The sequence below is a fragment of the Vanessa cardui genome, chromosome 28 (assembly GCF_905220365.1).
Source record: "Vanessa cardui chromosome 28, ilVanCard2.1, whole genome shotgun sequence".
In the NCBI taxonomy this organism is placed as follows: Eukaryota; Metazoa; Arthropoda; class Insecta; order Lepidoptera; family Nymphalidae; genus Vanessa; species Vanessa cardui.
In genome coordinates this window covers 1,064,787-1,086,895 of record NC_061150.1, presented here as the reverse complement: position 1 = coordinate 1,086,895, position 22,109 = coordinate 1,064,787, and the positions used below count along the sequence as shown (strand labels likewise).

Here is a 22,109-nt window from a genome sequence, read left to right as displayed (position 1 = left end):
ACAGAATTTGTTTATTTACGACATCACATTGGAAATTTGTAAAATGATCAGTGTCCTTTACTATATTGTTCATATGTTATATACAAAAACCTTCTTCTCGAATCCCTCTATCTATTAAAAAAAACGCATCAAAATTCGTTTCGTTGTTTTAAATATTAAGCATACATAGGGATATAGGGACAGAGAAAGTGACTTTGTTTCATACTATGTAAAGATTAATAATAAATATTTTAAGAGACTGTTAAATAATTGAAATTGATAATAATAAGTATTAGTGGCCAGTACACGCTCGTTTATAATAAAGACATATTAATACTTTTTACTAGAGAATAAGTTTTACATATGAAAAGTATTTGAAAACCCGAAGCTATGAATCTAATCAAATCACTGCAAGACCTCACACACACACACACACACGTGTTTTCAAACACGATACGTCCCCCCCCCCCCCTAAATACAGCTCATGTTCAGCAATTAAGACTGCCTCGCCCTGCGTGTTCTAATCTTATATTTACGTCATAAAAATCTGACAAAAGCGTTGTGTACGAAATCACAATCGAAACGACTACGTCTTATCGCGATCCGTTAAGTCGTTTCTGATAAAACTTAACAGATAAACGACGAAGCCAATTTTGTCAAGTACTAGTAGTCGCTCACGGCTTCACCCGTGTTTTGGACTGTTGGTTGTGATGTGTTAGGCAATGAAATCAAATAAGAATAAACTTTATTCAAGTAGGCTTTTACAAGCACTTTTAAATCGTCATTTTACAATTAAGTGAAGCTACCACCGGTTCGGAAAGTAGATTCTACCGAGAAGAACCGGCAGGACACTCAGTAGTTATTCTTTTTTAGCATTTAGAAAATACAAAGTCATGTAAGTTAATACAATTATTTAAAATAATATATCCTGCTTGGAAGTCAACAGGTATTAGCTCCACGCTTTTTTTATCATCTATAAAATCTTGTATCGAATAATATGCTTTTTCTACCAATGTATTTTTTACAAACGATTCGAATTTACTAAACGGCAAAGTTAAAAATGTCCGCGGAATTTTATTTTAGAAGCGGATACCCTGCCCCATGAAGGATTTATTGTAATTGAAAGTAGCCTATGTCCCTTCTTGGATTTCATACCAAATTACATGGAAATCGGTTCAGCGGTTTGGTCGTGAATCAGCAACAGACAGACAGACACACAGACAGAGTTATCTTCACATTTATAATATTATATATAATATAGATAGTGTTACGCCTTTGATTTGAATTTAATTATTTATGTGATTCAAGTAAACACTTGATGAATCAAGTTTGTGTAATATGTTGAAACATATGATTACCATTGGACGTTTAAATACAATGGAACCTTTTTTAATAGTGGACAATATAGTTAAGAAATACGGATAATTTTACAAGTTTCCAATGTGATGTCGTAAATAACTTATACTTGGTGGTAGGGCTTTGTGCAAGCCCGTCTGGGTAGGTACCACCCACTTATCAGTTATTCTACCGCCAAACAACAGTACTCAGTATTGTTGTGTTCCGGTTTGAAGGGTGAGCGAGCCAGTGTAACTACAGGCACAAAGGACATAGCATCTTAGTTCCCAAGATTGGTGACACATTGAAGGTGTAAGGAATAGTTAATATTTCTTAAAGCGTCATTGTCTATGGGTGATGGTGACCACTTACCATCAGATGGCCCATATGCTCGTCCGCCAACCTATAACATAAAAAATAAATAAACAAATTCTCTAGTATATTTAGTATCAGTATTGCACCCGTGCAAAGCCGGGGCGGGTCGTTGGTACTTGAAGAAATTACTTTGATTATTAAATTGCTTGAGTGCTCAAACGAATCTATATTTTTCACATCTTCACTAATAAAGCACACGAGCTGGTCCAACAGCTTACAGAGCTCCCCCCCTGCTAGAGCTGGAGTCCAAAGGCTTATAACACCCCCCCCCCCCCCCTTTTATAGGGTGAACGATTGATCGAATGATGTTAACGAATGTTTCGTCCAACACTATCGGTCACAATCGTCCATTCGCTCCGTCCAAGGCAATAAAATAATTACATTGTGTTTTAAAAATTCTTTGTTACGATTCGAACAATGACCTTTGTGGTGTCTTACTTGAGTTTAGTATTGTATGTATGTATGTTAGTTCGCCTGTACCGGTCTCTGGACTGGCCGATTCATTGTATATTAATAATTTAATTAATAATTAGTTTTTTAATTTAATTTATAGTATATAGTGGTGTGTACACCGGTTTTCATGGGTACGCCACTCTGAGGTCCCGGGTTCGATTCCCGGCCGAGTCGATGTAGAAAATTCATTAGTTTTCTATGTTGTCTTGGGTCTGGTTGTTTGTGGTGATGTCGTTACATCTGATTTCCATAACACAAGTGCTTTAGAAACTTACATTGGGATCAAAGTAACGTATGTGATGTTGTCTCATATTTATTTATTATTATTTATGTGTTGTATGTTTAGTAATATTGTCAAGGATTTGGTAATTATTGGGTTGAAACGATCGCCTCCTGGCTATTTAATTTCATATTAAATTGTGTATATAATATATGAGATAAAAAAATACCGAGTTTCTTTCGCCGGTTCTTCTCAGTGTAAAGAAAGTGTAATACTTCTATATTGAATAAAGTAATTTGAGTTTTGTGATCATGATAACCCAGTGGGTAGAACGCGTACATTTCAACCGATGATTGCGGTTTCAAACCCAGGAAAGCACCGCTGATTCATGTGCTTAATTTGTCTTTATAATTCAACTCGCGCTCGGCGGTGAAGGAAAACATCGTGAGGAAACCTGCATGTGACAAATTTCATAAGAAATTCTGCCACATGTGTATTCCACCAAACCGCATTGGAACAGCGTGGTGGAATATGTTCCAAACCTTCTCCTCAAAGGGTGAGGCCTTTAGCCCAGCAGTGGGAATTTACAGGCTGTTATTGTTGTTGAGTTTTGTGATGTATGTGTGCATATAATCCTGTACTAAATAATATGCTTTTTTGTTTATATTATGAATTGGTTAAGTTAATTTATAGATATACAGATCCCTAATAGTGCTTTCGTCTATTCATAATCATAAATATAGAGAAAACATGTTTACAACACGTTATGTTTACAACAATATCGCCTATGTTTACAATAATAGACTCGGATCAATTTTATCACTATATATAATAAAACAAAGTCCCCGGGTGACGTCTGTCCGTATGTATGTTAGCGATAAACTCCAAAAGTACTGAACGGATTTTCATGGGGTTTAAGTATATAATTTACTAAGGTTTTTGTATTAATGAGTTGAAAGAAAAGTTCAACAAAAATATAAATAAACTAGTAAAAACAAAATTAGTCCGTCTGTGCGAAGCCTGGACGGGGCGCTAGTCTTCTCAATCAATTATTTATTGGACTAATATAGATAGATAAGAAATATATCTCTGAAACTACTAGACCGATTTTAATGAGACTTACACTGTTCCCCAAGTTGATGTGTACCTTAGATTATAAATGATCAACTCAATACTTTAAGTTTTCGAGATATTCGAGAACAAACATACATACAAACATACTCTTACGAAATTGAGCGCACGTGCTCGAAAACCTAAACGGATCATTCTCAAGTGGATTGTTTGTTTGTTATCTATATTAATTTTATAAATGTGAAAGTAACTCTGTCTGTCCGTCTGTGGTTCATTTACGATCAAACCACTGAACCGAATTTGATGAAACTTTGCGCGAAGCAAATTTAAACTTCAAGGAAAGAGGTTACGTTTTTTGCCAAACTAATATTAATATAACGTTCAGTAATCGTCTCATAATCAGTGGGACATAAATCTACTTACGCTATTAACATATAAGATTCCATTAAACATACCTAATGTGATTACAGCAGATCAGGATGACGAATTAATATCAAAACTTGATAATAAGTCTCCAGCAAATATATTTCGCAATCATTTTAATGTTAATTATGATAAAACAATTATTTATATTTGTTAAAACAATATTAATGTTTAAAAAAATCAATTACAATATGCAATCATTACATATCTGTAAAAGTAAAGTGACAGCCTGTAAATTACCCACAGCCGGGCTAAGGCCTCCTCTTCCATAAAGGAGATGGTTTGGAACATATTCCACCACGCAGTTCCAATTGGTGGAATACAGATGTGGCAGAATTTCTATGACATTTGACACATGCAGGTTTCCTCGCGATGTTTTCCTTCATCGCCGAGCGAGATGAATGTAGCCTAAGTTACTCCTTATTACATCAGCTATCTGCCGGTGGGATTCCTATCAAAATCGGTGCAGCCGTTCGAGAGATTAGCTGGAACAAAAAACGAGACGGACAATCGTAAAAAAAGGTTATTTTGGTATATGTGCAATTGTACATACATACATATAGATTGAATAAAAATCTATTGTATCGATAGTAAAAACAGACAGTGCAATTTTATTTTATGTATAGATATGTGAGGCGAGATGGCCTAGTGGTTAGAACGCGTGCATCTTAACCGATGATTGCGGGTTCAAACCCCGGCCAGCACCGCTGATTCATGTGCTTAATTTGTCTTTATAATTCATCTCGTGCTCAGCGGTGAAGGAAAACATCGTGAATTGTTGTTGTACTCTTTTTCAACATTTAAAAAATACAAAGTCATGTTAGTTAATACAATTATTTAAATTAATATATCCTGCGTGGAAGTCAACAGTATTTTAGGGATTTTCTTGAATTTCCTAAACGGATTCGACGTATGTGATATCGTTGGAATCCTTACAAGTTACGACGATCATTAATTAATTAAGGAAAGTCTAGTGTTACTAATTTTTAAGGTGAAATTTTGTGTATTACTAATTGTCGCCCACGGCTGATTTTCTTGCCGGTTCTTTTCGGTAGAATATAGTTTCCGTACCGGTGGTAGCTTCACTTAATTGTTAAATGACGGTTCAAAAGTGCTTGTAAAAGCCCGCTTGAATAAAGTTTATTTTGATTTGTTTTGGCGTCACTCTTGTTTTATGGTGTTGGTTGTCACGTGTCAGGCAAAAAAGTAGCCTACGTCCTTCCTTGGAGTTGCAAGTTTGCTTCATAGCAAATTTCATCAAAATCGGTTCAGCGGTTTGGTCGTGAATGAGCGACGAACAGAGTTAGAACTAGCTCGCACTGGTGATTTTTGTCACGGTGACTGTTTCGTCAAACTCAAACTCAAATAACTTTATTCAATATAGAAGCATTATACTTTCTTATTGATGGTCAATTGAAACACTACCACCGGTTCGGAAAAGAAAATACCCTGACCTGAGAAGAACCGGCGAAAGAAACTCAGCGGGTTTTTTTCTAATATATAATAATATATTTCTCATATTTTATATAAACAATTTAATATGAGATGAAATAGGCGATCGTTTCATTCCCAAGGTGTGCTATCGATCATAAACTCATTAATTGTATAGCCTTAGTATAAGCTTTTGCGCACAAGCGTTCCTTAATATTTTTTTTTAATTTGGCAACAGAGGCATTTTGAACGCTTTCTGGGATCCTGTTGTAAAACCGTATACATTGCCCCACAAAGGAGTTACTGACTCTATGTAGTCGAGTAACAGGAGTAACAAGTTTGTGTTTGTTCCTTCAGTGCTATGAGTATCAGATTTTCTCATGAAATCATTTATATTTTTTCGTACATACATAACATTGCAGGATATATATTGAGAAGCAACAGTCAATTTCTTGATTTCTTTAAATTTATTCCTTAACGATTCATGGACTTGACAAGAGTGACGAAACAGTCACAATGACAAAAGTTACCAGTGCGCGCTAGTTCTCACTTTCTCATTTATGATATTAGTATATATTTGTCTAACTCAAATGTGTTGTGTTGTTATTGACTTATTAACTTTCCATTATCTTGTATGTAATTATACATCAGGTCACATTGTCGATTAGATGTTGATAATTAAGAAAATACATAAGTTATATTAATTATATATAGTACATATATAGTGGAAAGGTGACGTGACTTTTGAAAATTTGGATTATTTTTTCGTTATTTGTAAAATTGAAACTATTTACGACATCACATTAGAATCTTAACCGATGATTGCGGGTTCAAACCCAGGCAAGCACCACTATATATATGTGCTTAATTTGTGTTTATTATTCATCTCGTGCTCGGCGGTGAAGGAAAACATCGTGAGGAAACCTGCGTGTGTCTAATTTCATCGAAATTCTGCCACATGTGCATTTCACCAACCCGCATTAGAACAGCGTGGTGGAATATGTTCCAAGCCCTCTCCTTATTAGGAGAGGAGGCCATTAGTCCAGCAATGGGAAATTTACAGAAGAAATTTTTATTAGAAATTTCTAAAATTATCAGTGGTCCTCAACTATAATGTCCATGTATTATATACAGAAACCTTCCTCTCGAATCACTCTATCTATTAAAAAAAACGCATTAAAATCGGTTGAGTAATTTTAAAGATATAAGCGTACATAGGGTCAGACAGCGGTGAAAGACTTTGTTGTATACTATGTTATGATGACCTTGTACGAGAGCCATGCTTGTTATGTTTTCCCATATCTCAAGGTCATAACGAAAGTCACTTTGATACATCAAGGTATTAAAACTTTCGTCACAGGTCACATATGGGGGTCGGTTCGTCATACTTTAGGGCGTTATACGCACATTCTCCCTCCGCCCCAATAGGCGCCGCAGGAACAAGGGGGTCTCAGTACCCCGAGAATCTCTCCCTAGGTATTGGAGGCTCGTATAGGCGGGCCGACCGTCAGGGCGTCACGGTAGCATGCGTAAGCGATCCCATGGCGCCCGCCGAAAGTACCGCTGGCTTTTTTAGTGGGCGGTTCGTTATACTTATCAGACTACTTACTTTCTTGGTGGTAGGGCTTTGTGCAAGCCCGTCTGGGTAGGTACCACCCACTCATCAGTTATTTTACCGCCAAATAACAGTACTCAGTATTGTTGTGTTCCGCTTTGAAGGGTGAGTGAGCTTGTACAGGCACAAGGGACATAACATCTTAGTTCCCAAGGTTAGTGGCACATTGACAATGTAAGGAATAGTTAATATCCGTACAGCGTCATTGTCTATGGGCGATGGTGAGCACTTACCATCAGGTGGCCCATATGCTCGTCCGCCAACCTATAACAAAAAAAAAAATCTAAACTATTTATCGTGAATCGATAATATTCATTGTGTAACAACAACAACAGCCTGCAAATTTCCCACTGCTGGACCTCCACTCTCTTTTGAGGCGATTTGGAAGATATTCCACCGCGCTGTTCCAATGCGGTTTGGTGGATATTCGTCGAGCAATTAAATGAATATTATAATTAATTAATTGATTGGATTTAAAAGTTAGTTGAAAGTCAATTGAAACGCAACACGTGTTTTTTTCTCAATTAATGCGTTTCCAACTCATGAACGCCTGCTTAGGATGCCTAACGATTACGGTAGCTAATTTAAGCGATCCCGTGGCGCCTTCCGAAAGACGGAGAGGGTACTGCTGGTTTTTTAGTGAGTAAACCCAGCGTCCAGAGCTCCGTGGAGTAACCACCACCCCTCCAATTAACAAAAAAAAGGATGCCTAGCGCGCCCTATTACACCAGAACATCCACTATAAAACCAGCTGTGCCTTTAGATGACGTCACGAATAGTCTCCGTGTGCCACCGTGACGAAACGAAATATTTTCCTGTTCCCAGTGTGTAGTGTTACACTTATCGTGTAACCGTTCGATTAACCTTTGAAACTGTAGTGATAGATGCATGATTAGGTCGTGGACACACATGTGTGTGACTAATAGAGTCTGTGACTTTAGCCGCGGATATTTACTATATATAATAAAGTTGGAATGGAATTTAGTGTATGTTTTACTTAGGTACTTATACAAAGATACATTTTTTGCAATTTTTTTATCTGTTTGTGTATGTTGTTCCGACTAATCGGTTTAGCGGCTGGATCGATTTTGATGAGACTTTCACTGGTAGATAGTTCATGTAATAAGAAATAACTAAGACAACAATAACAATTATGTTAAATTCAAACACGCATGAAGTTGTGAATGAATAAAATTTAATACAGTTTTATGCTTATTTAATATTTAAAATTTAAATGACCAAAATTGTAATGTTACCTTTTTTTTTACTTCCTAGACTCAGTTTCGCTTATGCGGTGATAGCTAATAAGGACAGACGATTTATATGTATTTACGACATAAATTTAGAAACCTCTATAATATCAGTGTTTCTCTTCTATATTGTCCATGTGGTGCAATACTGATAGTAAGTAAACTACAGAATTTCTTTATTTACGACATCACATTAGAAACTTCTAAAATTGTCAGCGTTTCTTTACTATATTGTCCATGTATTATATACAAAAAGATTCCTCTCAAATCACTATCTACTAAAAAAACTCGCATCAAAATCCGTTGCGTAATGCCAAAGATCTAAGCATACATAGGGACACAGCGGTAAGCGACTTTGTTTTATACTGTGTAATGAAGGCGAGTATTTTCGTATATCGTAAAAGATTTTTACATATTTCGAAACATATGACTGGTTTTTTTATGATTTCACTTCACTACAAACTACAAGTCACTCTACATTTGTCGCCAATATGATGACATTTTAAATGAAATTTAATGTCAAATAATATGACATTAGTTCAGTCGGTATGTTTTCCGATCTCTAAAATTAATTATTAAATATGACGATCAATCGTCGTTGAGCTGATATGGTAAGAACGCGTGCATCTTAACCGATGATTGCGGGTTCAAACCCAAGCAAGTAATACTGAATATTCATGTGCTTAATTTGTGTTTGTAATTCATTTCGTGCTCGTTAAAGGAAAATATCGTGAGGAAACTTGCATGTGTCTAATTTCATAGATTTTCTGTGACACGTGTATTCCGCTAACCCGCATTGGAATACCTTCTCCTCGAAAGGAGAGAAGGCCTTAGCCCAGCAGCGGGAAGTTTACAGACTGTTACTGTTGTCTAAAAAATATAAAAACGTAACAATTTAGTTAGCACTTTAAACTTGGTGGTAGGGCTATGTGCAAGCCCGCCTGGGTCGGTACAACTCACTCATCAGATATTCTACCGCTAAACAACAGTACGCAGTTTACAGGTGAGTGAGCCAGTGTAACTACAGGCACGAGGGACATAGCATCTTAGTTACCAAGGTTGGTGGCGCATTGACGATGTAAGGAATAGTTAATATTTCTTACAGCGTCATTGTTTATGGATGATGGGGACCACTTATCAGCTGGCCCATATGCTCGTCCGCCAACCTATTCCATAAAAAAAGCAATCAAGAATCCTCTGTTCTGTCCCGAAATTTCCGCACATTTGGATGAAGCTCTTCAAAACTTAAATAATGTTATTATTTTGCGATTTATCAATACACACGATGTTACCAGAATAAGTTAAGAATTAATTACTTTAGATGCGGTTTTCTTTTCTTATTTGTATGTAACTAAACTAGAAAAATTAAACCATAACTTCGAAATGAGATCATAACCGATCTATCGTCCTATAATAATCAATGGGATAGAAATCGCCTTACTCTATTAATATATACGATTTAATTAAACGTACCTACTGTAATTACAGCAGGTCAGGATGACGAATTAAAATCCAAATTGATAATAATTCTCCAAAAGATATATTTCGTAATCATCGCAATATTACTTGCGATAAAATAATCATAAAATAACTAGCGACCTGCCCCGTCTTCAGACGTTTGCAATACTAAATATACTACAGAGTTTTTTTTATTAACAACATCACATTACTTCTAAAAGTATCAGTTTTTGTTTACTATATTTTACATGTATTATGCACAAAAGACTTTCTCTTGAATCATTCTATCTATTAAAATAAACCGCTTCAAAATCCGTTGCGTAATTCCAAAGAACTAAGCATACATAGCTGCAATACTGCAACTAAATATGCTACAAAATTTATTAATTAACACGACACAAGGAACTTTCTTAATTATAAGCGTTTCTTAACTGTATTGTCCATATATGATATATATAAAACTGTCTCTCGAATCACTCTATTAAAAAAACCGCTTCAAAATCAAACTCAAACTGAAATAATTTTATTCAATATAGAAGCATTACACTTTATTGATGGTCAATTGAAACAGTACCACCGGTTCGGAAAAGAAAATACCCTGACCTGAGAAGAACCGGCGAAAGAAACTCAGCGGTTTTTTTTTTTTTGTTGTTAGTCTCATATATTATATAAACAATTTAATATGAGATGAAATAGCCAGGAGGCGATCGTTTCATTCCCAAGGTGTGCTATCGATCATAAACTCATTAATTGTATAGTAACTAGTAGAATTTACGGGCTGTTTTTGTTGTTGTTGTGGTCGAGTCGATACATGGATACGTCACTCCGAAGTACCGGAGTGGATCTAGAAAAGTTAGTTTCCTATGTTGTCTCGGGTCTGTGTGTTTGTACCGTCGTCGTCCGCAGACATTTTTAACTTTGCCGTTTCGTAAATTCCAATCTTTTATAAAAATACATTTGTATAAAAGGCATGTTATTCGATACAAGATTTTGTAGACGTGGAATTAATACCTGCTGACTTCCAGGCAGGATATATTAATTTAAATAATTGTATTAACTAACATGACTGTATTTTTTAATGTTGAAACAGAGTAACAATTGATTTTCGTGTCGGTTCTTCTCGGTAGAATCTACTTTTCGACACCGGTGGTAGCTTCACTTATTGTTAAATGACGATTCAAAAGTGCTTGTAAAAGCCTTCTTGAATAAAGTATATTTTGATTTTTTTACATCTGATTTTCCATAACACAAGTGCGTTAGATACTTACATTGGGATCAGAATGATGTATGTGATGTTGTCCAATATTTATTTTCATTATCATTACACAGTATAAAACGAAGTCGCTTACCGCTGTCTGTCACTAAGTATTCTTAGATTTTTAAAAGTACACGACAGATTTTGATGCGGTTTTTTTTAATAGATAGATTGATTCAAGGGGAAGGTTTACATGTATATTACATACTTATAGCAGAGAATGACTGAATAATTGTGATCGTTGTAAGACCCTTTTTTTATGGAATAGGTTGGCGTTCGAACATATGGGCCACCTGATGGTAAGTGGTCACCATCACCCATAATCAATGACGCTGCAAGATATATTAACTATTCCGTCAATGCGCCGCCAACCTTGGGAACTAAGATGCTATGTCCCTTGTGTCTGTAGTAACACTGGCTCGCTCACCCTTCAAACCGGAACACAACAATACTGAGTACTGTTGTTTAGCGGTAGAATAACTGATAAGTAGGTGGTACTTACCCAGACGGGCTTGCACAAAGCCCTACCACCAAGTAACATTCTGCATATTTAATGTTAATAGCATTGCAACCGTGCGAAGCCGGGGCGTTTAACTAGTTATTTTAAAAAAAAAAACCTTGATTCGTTCAATACAGAAATAGGTATCAGTAATCGATAAAATCTAAAAGCATTGTACTAAATATTAATTTAATTGCATAAGGAAATTAATCGTTTTACGATAAAGGGCTTAGTCCGATAAGTAATACATAGCCACAGATGTGACCTGTGTCGAAAGTTTTAATAACAGCTTATATTGAGCTGAGATGGCCCAATGGTTAAAACGCGCGCATCTTAACCGATGATTGCGGGTTCAAACCCAGGCAAGCACCACTATGTAATATGTGCTTAATTTGTCTTTATAATTCATTTCAGGTTAAGGAAAACATCGTGAAGAAACCTGCATGTGACAAATTTCATAGAAATTCTGCCACATATGCATTCCAACAACCCGCATTGAAACACTGTGGTGGAGTATGTTCCAAGCTCTTTCCTTATTGGGAGAGGAGGCCTTAGCCCAGCAGTAGGAAATTTACAGGCTGTTACTGTAACGATACCTACTCATTATATTCCACTTGTCCGGAAAGATTCTACCCAGAAACCAAGAGAATCAGTAGTTTTCATTAGTCATACGAGCGGTTCCTACGCCCAAAGTGACACCTCTCAAAAAAGTGTGCGTAATAAATATAACAAAACTGGTCTCGAATTATTAATAATAGTATTGTGTTATCTGAACAGCGTGTGAAGTAATTAAATAAAACAGACGTCATCATAATTATAATTTGATTGAATATATCTTACCAAAAAAACTTTTTTAACTGTGGGACATTTAAATAATGAAACTAATTGGAAATTCCTGTTCTATCTTAAGAGGGTAGTTGTGCAAGGGTAGGTACCATTATTTGACCATATTTTCGTCGAACAGCGTTCGTGTTTTCCGGTTTGTTGAAGAGTATCTTGCTACAGTTGGTGGATCAGGGATGTAAGGAATGGTTGATTTTCCTTACAGCGCTTTTGTGTGGTTCATTTCCTATACCACCCTGTAATAGCCGTTAAATGTCTCTCTGATGTGGTAAAGCCTCCTCACCCTTTTGAAGAGAAGGTTAGGAGCCTTCACCACGTTTCTGGATACACATGTGGCAGAATTATGTTGATATTAAACACAAGCAAGTTTCCACGAGATGGTTTCCTGTACGATATGATCTGTCAACAAATTCGATCCGCAAACACCTTTATTTTATGTTATAGGGGGCAAAGAGCTGGAAGCTCATCTGATGGAAAGTGACTTCCACCGCCCATGGGTATTTGCAACACCAAGGGGCTTGCAGGTCCATTGCCGGCTTTTAAGGAAAGAGTACGCTCTTTTTTTGTAAGGGTCCCAAATCGTATCGGTTCGGAAAAACCGCCGGCGAAAGTTGGTTCCACAGAGTGGCTGTGCGAGGTAGAAAATGTCACGAAAATCACGCAGTGGATTTTTGGACATCAGGGTGGTGGTGTTCATCGCTTAAGATGCATCACCAAGATGACGATAGATACGATTTGGGAACCTTTAAGAAAAGCTTACTCTTTCCTTAAAGGCCGGCAACGCACCTGAACGCTCATCACTGTTGCAGTTGCACAGTCTGAGTAAGAAAACCTTCAGTTTTCAAATAAATTACTTTATCAAGTCTTAAACTCTTAGTACCCTTTGGATCTAAACGTCAAATCATTGCGACGCAATACGTCATTCTCGATCGGTAAAGCAGATTATCGCTCACACTGAGCACGCGAAAATAGATCTTAAGGTGACGAACCTTTTCTTACCCCGACTGTTATGTACATGGGCGGTGGTAAACACTTCAGATAAGCCTACTGCAATTTGCCACCTATAACATAAGAAGATAAAGTGTTCTAAGTGGGCCATCTCGGCTACGATCCTTTAAAAGTTTTGGCAAAGTTCACACTCTCGTGCCTCGTTAAGCACGTAACCCAGTCAGTCCAGCCGTGTCGGTTTGTATATGGTTTGTGCTGTGTTTGCACAAACTTGTACACTTCCCTTGAGATAAGCCGACGTTGCCAGAACCGGTTGGAGTGACGTCATCATTTAGACAAATAATTCTCAGCTATAGAAGTTTTGCGATTACTACGTCATGACGCAGACTATAAAAATGATCGTTAATCTTTTTATAAATAACTCTTTTAATATGAGGCGATGGCCTCCCGCTTCGCTTAAAAAAATATAACAATTGGTATATTTATAATAATGATTATTAAATGTTTTTCTACGTTGTCACTGAGCCGAGACGACCCAATGGTCAGAACGCGTGCATCTTAACCGATGATCGCGGGTTCAAACCCGGGCTGTTGTTGTCAAATATGCAATACAGTCTTTTTGAAGTTTTATTTGTGGTCGTAGAGCTATATCTCAAACAAGTTTTGGCAAATAACGAGAATTTACGTGAAATTCCTAATATAATAGGTCGGGGAAAAAGTTTCTTCGTATTTTATATGAAAATTCAAAAAGTTTTTTTTATAATTTATTTACATTTGACTAAAGTATGTAGGTGCCATTTTGTTCCATAACTTTTTGCCATCTTGTTGGTAGTGACATGATCCCATTGCTGTAAAAATTTTGGGGCTTCTGATCGAAAAACTGCGACAAGTGGTTTTGGCAGTCCTCTCGTGATGTTAACCTGACACTGCCTAAGGAATTCTGCAGAGACCGAAACAGATGAAAATCTGAAGGTGCAAGGTCAGGACTATACGGCGGATGCATTAATCCCAGCCAAACGTGGGTAAAGATGTGTGAGGTCTAGCGTTGTCATGGTGAAAAATCACACCCCTTCTGTTGATCAATTCTGGCCGCTTTCTCTCAATTTCTTGCTTCAATCTCATCAATTGTTCGCAATACAGTTCTGAATCGATGGTCCTGCCGGGCGGTAACAGCTCATAATGAATGATGCCCTGCCTATCCCACCATACACACAGCATTACCTTGTTGCAAGTTAATCCGGGTTTTGCCACAGTCTGTGAAGCTTGACCGGCCTTTGACCACGATCTTTTTCGCACGTTCTTGTCGTATGTGATCCACTTTTCATCACCAGTTATCAGCTTCTTCAAAAATGGTTCGGTTTCATTACGTCGTAATAAAGAATCACAAATGAGTATGTCGATCTTGCTCCACTTTTTCAAAAATGGCATCAATTTTGTCCGTAACAGGGCGACCAGGGCGAGATGCATCTTTGATATCAAAATTTCCGGCTTGAAAACGCTTAAACCAAACTTGCGCTACTGTCACAGATACTGCATTAGGTCCATAAACATCACAATTTTTTTTCGCGGCTTGAGTTGCATTTTTACCTTTTTTATAGTAAAATTTTAAAATGTATCGAATTTCTTCTTTAGATTCACTCATTTTAACAACAACAAAAACAAATGAAAATCACACAAATTCCTAATTTGAATTTTGAAGTGCCTTCTTTAAAATTAAAACTTTTTAATGATACCAAAACCAGCCAGATACAAATGGTATAGCCAAAGAGATTTTATTACAAGTTTATACATACTATATTCGAAAAGACTTTTTCCCCGACCTAATATTTATGCAATGTTCGGAAAATGCGTATTTTATACGGTTTTCAAATAGACGTTTCGTACTATTCAAAATTAAATATTTTGTGGATTCGATGACAGAAGTATTATTTAATCTATAATACAGATAGACTTACTATCACATTTATAATACATAAATGCGATAGTAAGTCTATCTGTTGGTATGAATCAAGATTGATTCCCAAGGCTATTTCAAAGGAGCCAGCAAAGCCGTGTATGCAAACTTTTTAATAATGATATATTAATTTATGTTTTTTAATCTTCCCAGTATGGCAGACAGCACATCGAAGTCGCAAAGAAGCTGCAAAGGACGGACAGTTCTGATGAAGAAGAGACCCCAGTTGTCGATGACAACAAGCCACCATCAGCGACCATCAAGGAGAATGGTATTAATGGTAAGTACAACCTAAACGCTCCAAAATGTAACGGAATCAAACTCAAACTCAAATAACTTTATTCAATATAGAAGCATTACACTTTCTTATTGATGGTCAATTGAAACACTACCACCGGTTCGGAAAGGAAAATACCCTGACCTGAGAGGACCGGCGAAAGAAACTCAGCGGGTTTTTTTTTTGTTTTTGTCTCATATATTATATAAATAAACAATTTAATATGAGATGAAATAGCCAGGAGGCGATCGTTTCATTCCCAAGGTGTGCTATCGATCATAAACTCCTAATCGTATAATAACCTTTTGCACACAAGCGTTTCTTAATATTTTTTTTAATTTGGCAACAGAGGCATTTTGAACGCTGTCTGGGATCCTGTTGTAAAACCGTATACACTGCCCCACAAAGGAGTTACTGACTCTATGCAGTCGAGTAATAGGAGTAACAAGTTTGTGTTTGTTCCTTGTACCAATGTTATGAGTATCATAATTTCTCATGAAATCATTAATATTTTGTACATTCTACCGAGAAGACCCAATCAAAGATAAATACAATCTATATTAATTTCTATATTAATATTATATACGTGAAAGTAACTTTGTCTGTCTGTCTGTCTGTAGCTATTACACGACCAAACTAGTACTTTGCTTGCACAAAACCCTACCAGGCTTTCTGCAAGCCCGCCTGGGTAGGTACCACCCACTCATCGTATATTCTACCGCTAAACAACAGTACGCAGTATTGTTGTGTTCCGGTTTGAAGGGTGAGTGAGCCAGTGTAACTACAGGCACAAGGGACATAACATCTTAGTTCCCAAGGTTGGTGACGCATTGACGATGTAATGAATAGTTAGTATTTCTTACAGCGTCATTGTCTATGGGTGATGGTGACCCCGCCCATAAGCAAGTTCACCAACCTACTCCATTAAAAAAAAATTGTTCTAATTAAGGATTTAATGAGTATGTCAGTTCTCTACAATGTATTATAGTACGACACAACTTAGATGTAGCATCGGCAAATTTCGTAAAACCGATCAAATCCGAATTGAGTACGCTATCCCAAATTATCAATATTTATTTCTCATGCGAATATGATCTTTGCACAAACGTAATAACTTGTAATATCATATGACCTAATATATTCGTCAATTTGACACCTCGATTTACATGCACTTGCTTTCTCTGACGCGAGAATCTATAGCGACGAATAGCGTCGAATGGCGCGATAAGGAACTATTTCTATTGGTTTTGTAAATCGGCAGTAATCGGTTTTATTTTCATTCCATTGCATTTTCCGATGTTACATCTAATTTGTGTCGTACTATACATGTATAGTATCTTCAAATATTTTGTCTCATCTGGGAAAGTCACTAAATATCAGGTGGGCCATATCCTGGTCGGCCAAGCTATTCCATAAAAAATAAAATAAACAAAACCGCTGAACCTAATTCGATGAAATTTGTTATTAAGTAAATTTGAACTCCAAGAAAGCACTTAATCTCCTTTTTTCTGACAACCAACTCCCTAAAACGAGGGCGACTGTTTGTAGTTAATATTTTTAACAGCTCCCATATATATGATCGTACCCAATTTAAACAGAGTTACTGGTAATTCGATGTATTCTCGATATGAGGTGATAGGTATGAGTATTAAAAGCTAAATATTATTTTTAATGTATTTTATTTATTTATGTATGTACCAACAGAGTATACAGAAAAATATATAAATGAAAAATGTGTACAAAGGGATAACTTATCTCTAACAAGAGATCTATTCCAGAAACCCTGAATCTAGTGGAGATTATTTGTAATAAATATTTATGGTGTAGGTACAATATTTTGTAGAGAAAATAAAAAAAAAAAATTTATCGTTTCTCGTTTCACATTTTTAAATTTGGAACGGTGATTATTGTTTTTATTATGATAAACAATCAATGTGTTATCGTTTCTGTAAATCAGAAGAAAAAATTGACGTTTCATTTCTGACTCATTTTGAAAACAGATAATAAAACGTGATTACTCAAATATGGTTCACTTTTACATGATGCATATGGAGTTTCTAACCACTGGGCCACTGGAGTTTGAGCTCAGATGGCCCAGTGGTTAGAACGCGTGCATCTTAACCGATGATTGCTAGTTCAAACCCAGGCAAGCACCACTATATAAATGTGCTTCATTTCTCGGCGGTAAAAAAAAACATCGTGAGGAAACCTGCATGTGTCTAATTTCATCGAAATTCTGCCACATGTGCATTCCACCAACCCGCATTGGAACATCGTGGTGGAATATGTTCCAAACCCTCTCCTTAATGGAAGAGGAGGCCTTTTCTCAGCAGTGGAAAATTTACAGGCTGTTACTTTTTACTTTACTTTATATGGAGTTTAAAATTGTCACAAATAGTCACCCCTATCACCCCCAAACGGGAATACGTCGAATTACCAATAACCCTGTATTCTTTGTATTGTATGGTAAAAGATATAAATTTGCAGAATTTGTCGTTAGAGATATATATGTTGGGTCACAATTAAATCTGGAGCGTTTCATTACCGTTATAGGTCAGTAGAATTGACCCTAAGGTCACGCGTGTATTACGAATGAAAACAAGTGTATTTTGATGTTTCTATCTATACTTGTAATATGACATGATCTGAACGACTGATTCTTCATCGCCAAGGGTAAACTATTGAAGTATGGTCCATGAAATTTGGTGTATATGATCCTTTTATTGAGTAGATACCCACTAAGGAAGAAATTTTGGGAATTTATCTCCTTAAGGGAGTGAAATAAAAATTGAAAGTTTGTATGTAAAGCCGAGATTTTTTTAAGTTTCTTACATAAAACTTTTGGGCTATTGGTTAAAAATGGGTAGATAAGTATTTAAGCTGTTCTGAATGTTCTACCCTAAGGGGTCATCTATGTATTATACAAAGAGTTCATATATTAACGTAATGATTTAACATAATATTAACAATATTTTAAACGCGTACACCGTTGGTACAGCCAGTGAAAATGACCTGCAAAAGCCTTCCTTGCTACGCCCGTAAGTGCATCTTTTAAACGAATCCAGTTCTGGTCTATATATGGCAGATTTGTTGCTGTTTTTCGTCACTGACAATCACGAGATGAATTACAAAAAACATGAAAATCAGTGCTGCTCTCAATCGGTTATGATCCCTAGTTTACGTGGGTTTATGTCTCATACCAATTTAACTGGACCCCGTCTTCCCACAGGTACGAAAACGAGTGTGATCGAGCGACAAGAAATATTGGGTCCGTCGCCAGAACTGAACTATAAGAGGAGTGCGAGCCAGGAGCGTGTACATAATGGACACACGACGGACCCTGGGAAGCTGGAGGTATGGCATCTGAACCATATAGAAATAGTTGGTACTGTCCTGGGTATAAGGGATTGGTCTCAATGTTGGTGACACATTGGCGATAGGCATTGGTGACAATTGATTAGCACCGGTTGTAAGGGACATTAGCGGTTCATGAAGTGATTGGTATTCCTGACTATCCCAATGTTCTGTAGGAGTTGGTCAAGTTACTACGAGTTGGTCATAATTGACCAGCATGTGGTCCATATTTTTCTAAAAGGACTTGCAAGATGTGATCAATTTTTTTCAATTTTCAGACAAATCTAGAGTTCCATCTCCACCATTGTATGGACCTCGTCAGGGCCGGCATGGAATCGATCATCGAAGACCAAGTGACGTCGGTCTTCGAAGCTGAGGAGCTCAGGAGTTGGAATCTCCTAACGAGAACTAACAGGTCAGATCAGTGAGGAAATTGTTGAGAGGTGATGATGATTGAGAGACTTGTCAACTGTTTAGGACACTGAGTGTTTGGCCCTGTGGTTAGAACGCGTGCATATTAACCGATGATTGCGAGTTGAAATCCAGGCAAGCAACCACTATATAAATGTGCTTAATTTGTGTTTATAATTCATCTCGTGCTCGGCGGTGAAGGAAAACATCGTGAGGAAACCTGCATGTGTCTAATTCCATTGAAATTCTGTCACAAGTGCATTCCAATGCAATGGAACAGTGTGGTGGATTATGTTCCAAAACCCTCCTCTTAATGGGAGAGGAGTCATTAACCCAGCTGTGGGAAATTTACAGGCTACTACGTTACTACTTTACGTTTTGTGAGTGTGTATGTGTCTCTATGTGTATTCTTCATTCATTGTATTCAATGGATTGAACCCGAGTCCAACCTTATATTGAACTTATTTCAACTCTTCTCCTATCAGAAAGAGACAAAGCATCTTTGGGCTTTCGGTTAGTGGCGAAAGGCCTCATTGGTCCCATAAAACAATGTTCAATTTTCTATCCATAAATTCTCAGCAACAGGCTGGAAATTGGACTCCGGTGCCTCGCATGTAAAGTCTTTGGTCCTCCTCATCGTGAGGAAACTTTAGCAGTAATTTCATAAAAAATCTGTCACATGTGAGTTCCACCAAGCTCTTTTCGAACAGCGTGGTGAAATATATTCCTAACCTTCAGGGAGAGGAGGACTCACCCCAACAGTGGGAAAGTCACAGGTTGTTATATTAAATTTGTTCTTATATATGCTTTCAGGCAGTACGAATTTCTGACATGGCGTTTAACGATCATATGGGCGATGGGTTTCGTGGTGAGATACTTCTTCCTACTACCCCTCAGGATCCTGATCTTCGTCATTGGGGTGAGTCACATAACATGACATCCTGTAGAATAACAATTAATCAAAAAATTTAAGGTTTTTTTTAGGGCAGCCTGTATAAGTGTATTGTTAGTTTAATGTATATTGAGATCTGACATACCGTTCTAATAAAGATATAAGTATATAAATTATTAATAATCTATTGAAATTCATAAGCGGAGTTTTTATTACTTTTCGTTTTAATAAGAATTTTTTTAATAAGTATATTATATAATGTAAATATATATGTATATTTACTATAACATATATAATGTAGATGTAATTGGTTCTGGAGATAATAACATACAAACAAATTTGTTATATTTGTGATATTAGTATATTTTTATGATATAGGAAGGTGGACGTGCATATGTCCACGTGATGGTAAGTGGTCACCACCATAGACAATGGTGCTGTAAGAAAATATTAAGCATTCCTTACATCACCAATGCACCAATCACCAACCTTGGGAACTGAGATGCTATGTCCCTTGTGCCTGTAGTTACACTGGCTCACTCACCCTTCAAACCGGAACACAACAATACTGAGTATTTTTTTGTGGTAGAATATCTGATGGTTTGTTGTATCCCTATATACCATCATATATAAAATTATGTTTGGACAAAATCCTAATACATCTTTTTCTGTTATATGTCAAAATTTTTAGTGATTCTTGAGTGAGAAAAAAGAAATTCTGATAGATTTATGCAATGATATTCTAATAAACAGATATGTTATATCCATACTAAACAACAGAAAAAAGTGTGCCGCGCCGGGGACCGTTTATTTTAGATTTCGTTACAAGTAAAAAGGATAGCTTGATAAAAACAATAAGTAAAAGGGATAACTAGATGTTTTAATTACGCAAAACGTATGACTACGTAATTATGATGTATTATAACGTATTACTACGTAAAACGACTAAAGGCAAACGTCTCAATTAGGACGTTTTCTAGTCTTCACTTTTTGCGCGTTAATAACATATCTGTTTACTACAAAATCATTGGATTTATGAATAATTTTTTTATAAACAAAAAATTCAATCATATTTATTAAACATAACAATTGTAATTGTTAATTATCACCGCTAATAACTCGATTAAGGATTTAATGAGTATGTCAGTTCTCTATAATATATTACGTGTACAGTATCTTCAAATATTCTGTCTCATCTGGGAAAGTCACTAAAGATGAACTTTCCAATCCAGAATCCAGGTATTAGGTCCTTATCTTCACCTGTTATACACTATTTAACCAAAAATATGACATAATAACATACAGTTAAATAATACGTAGTACCGATAGAAGAAAAATGTTCGATAATAGGCTATTTGACTGGTTTTTAAAATCCATTTTATATTATTTAGTAGAAGTTAAGGAACCCAGTAAAAGTTGATTTTTTTTCTAGTACATATTTGCCGAAAAATATCATATTAAAAATTCCATATTTAAATATCGCGCGAAACGCTACAATATGGCGCCACAATGGGGTCTGTGACGTCACTTTGCTGTATTTTAATCTGTGGCACATATAGTAGAAAAGCAAGGTTAACAAGAAAGTGACTTCATCATAAGCCCGGCCAATCGGGAGCGTTTTGTGTCACGTGACAAACGTTTGAAAAAATGCATGTTTATTTACGACTTTTTGAATAAATTAAGTATTATAATCAACTTTCGTTAGTAAATAGCCATTTTTAAACTCATAATATACACTGATTACAATAATACACAATTTATTTTTCGCATTGTCAAATAGCCTATTCTTTTTGTTTGCTTATTTTAAATTGTATTCGATTCAATAGCAAAATAGTTACGTTTTGTTTTTCTAATTTTCAGTAACACTATAAATTTACATATTGATTTTAATTGTTTTTAATTGTAATTATGTCACCAAACCCCCATATCAATATATGTTGTAATCAATTGGATTTGACATTGAAATACAATTTATAGTAAACTAGCCGTGCCCGCGACCTTGTACGCCTTTGTTAACAAAAAAAATATTATTGTAGCCCAAGTTACTCCCTATTATATCAGTTATC

General features: G+C 36.2%; 1 protein-coding gene across 2 annotated transcripts in view; it reads left to right on the top strand.

Moving 5' to 3' along the window:
• LOC124541465 (glycerol-3-phosphate acyltransferase 4) overlaps nt 1-22,109 on the top strand; it is a 33,806-nt gene that overhangs the window by 4,549 nt on the left and 7,148 nt on the right. For both annotated transcript variants that reach the window (XM_047119376.1, XM_047119378.1), the window contains exons 2-5: nt 15,263-15,389; nt 18,616-18,740; nt 19,019-19,155; nt 19,965-20,070. In XM_047119376.1, coding sequence (XP_046975332.1) covers nt 15,263-15,389; nt 18,616-18,740; nt 19,019-19,155; nt 19,965-20,070 — 495 coding nt within the window. The remainder of the gene's footprint in view (nt 1-15,262; nt 15,390-18,615; nt 18,741-19,018; nt 19,156-19,964; nt 20,071-22,109) is intronic.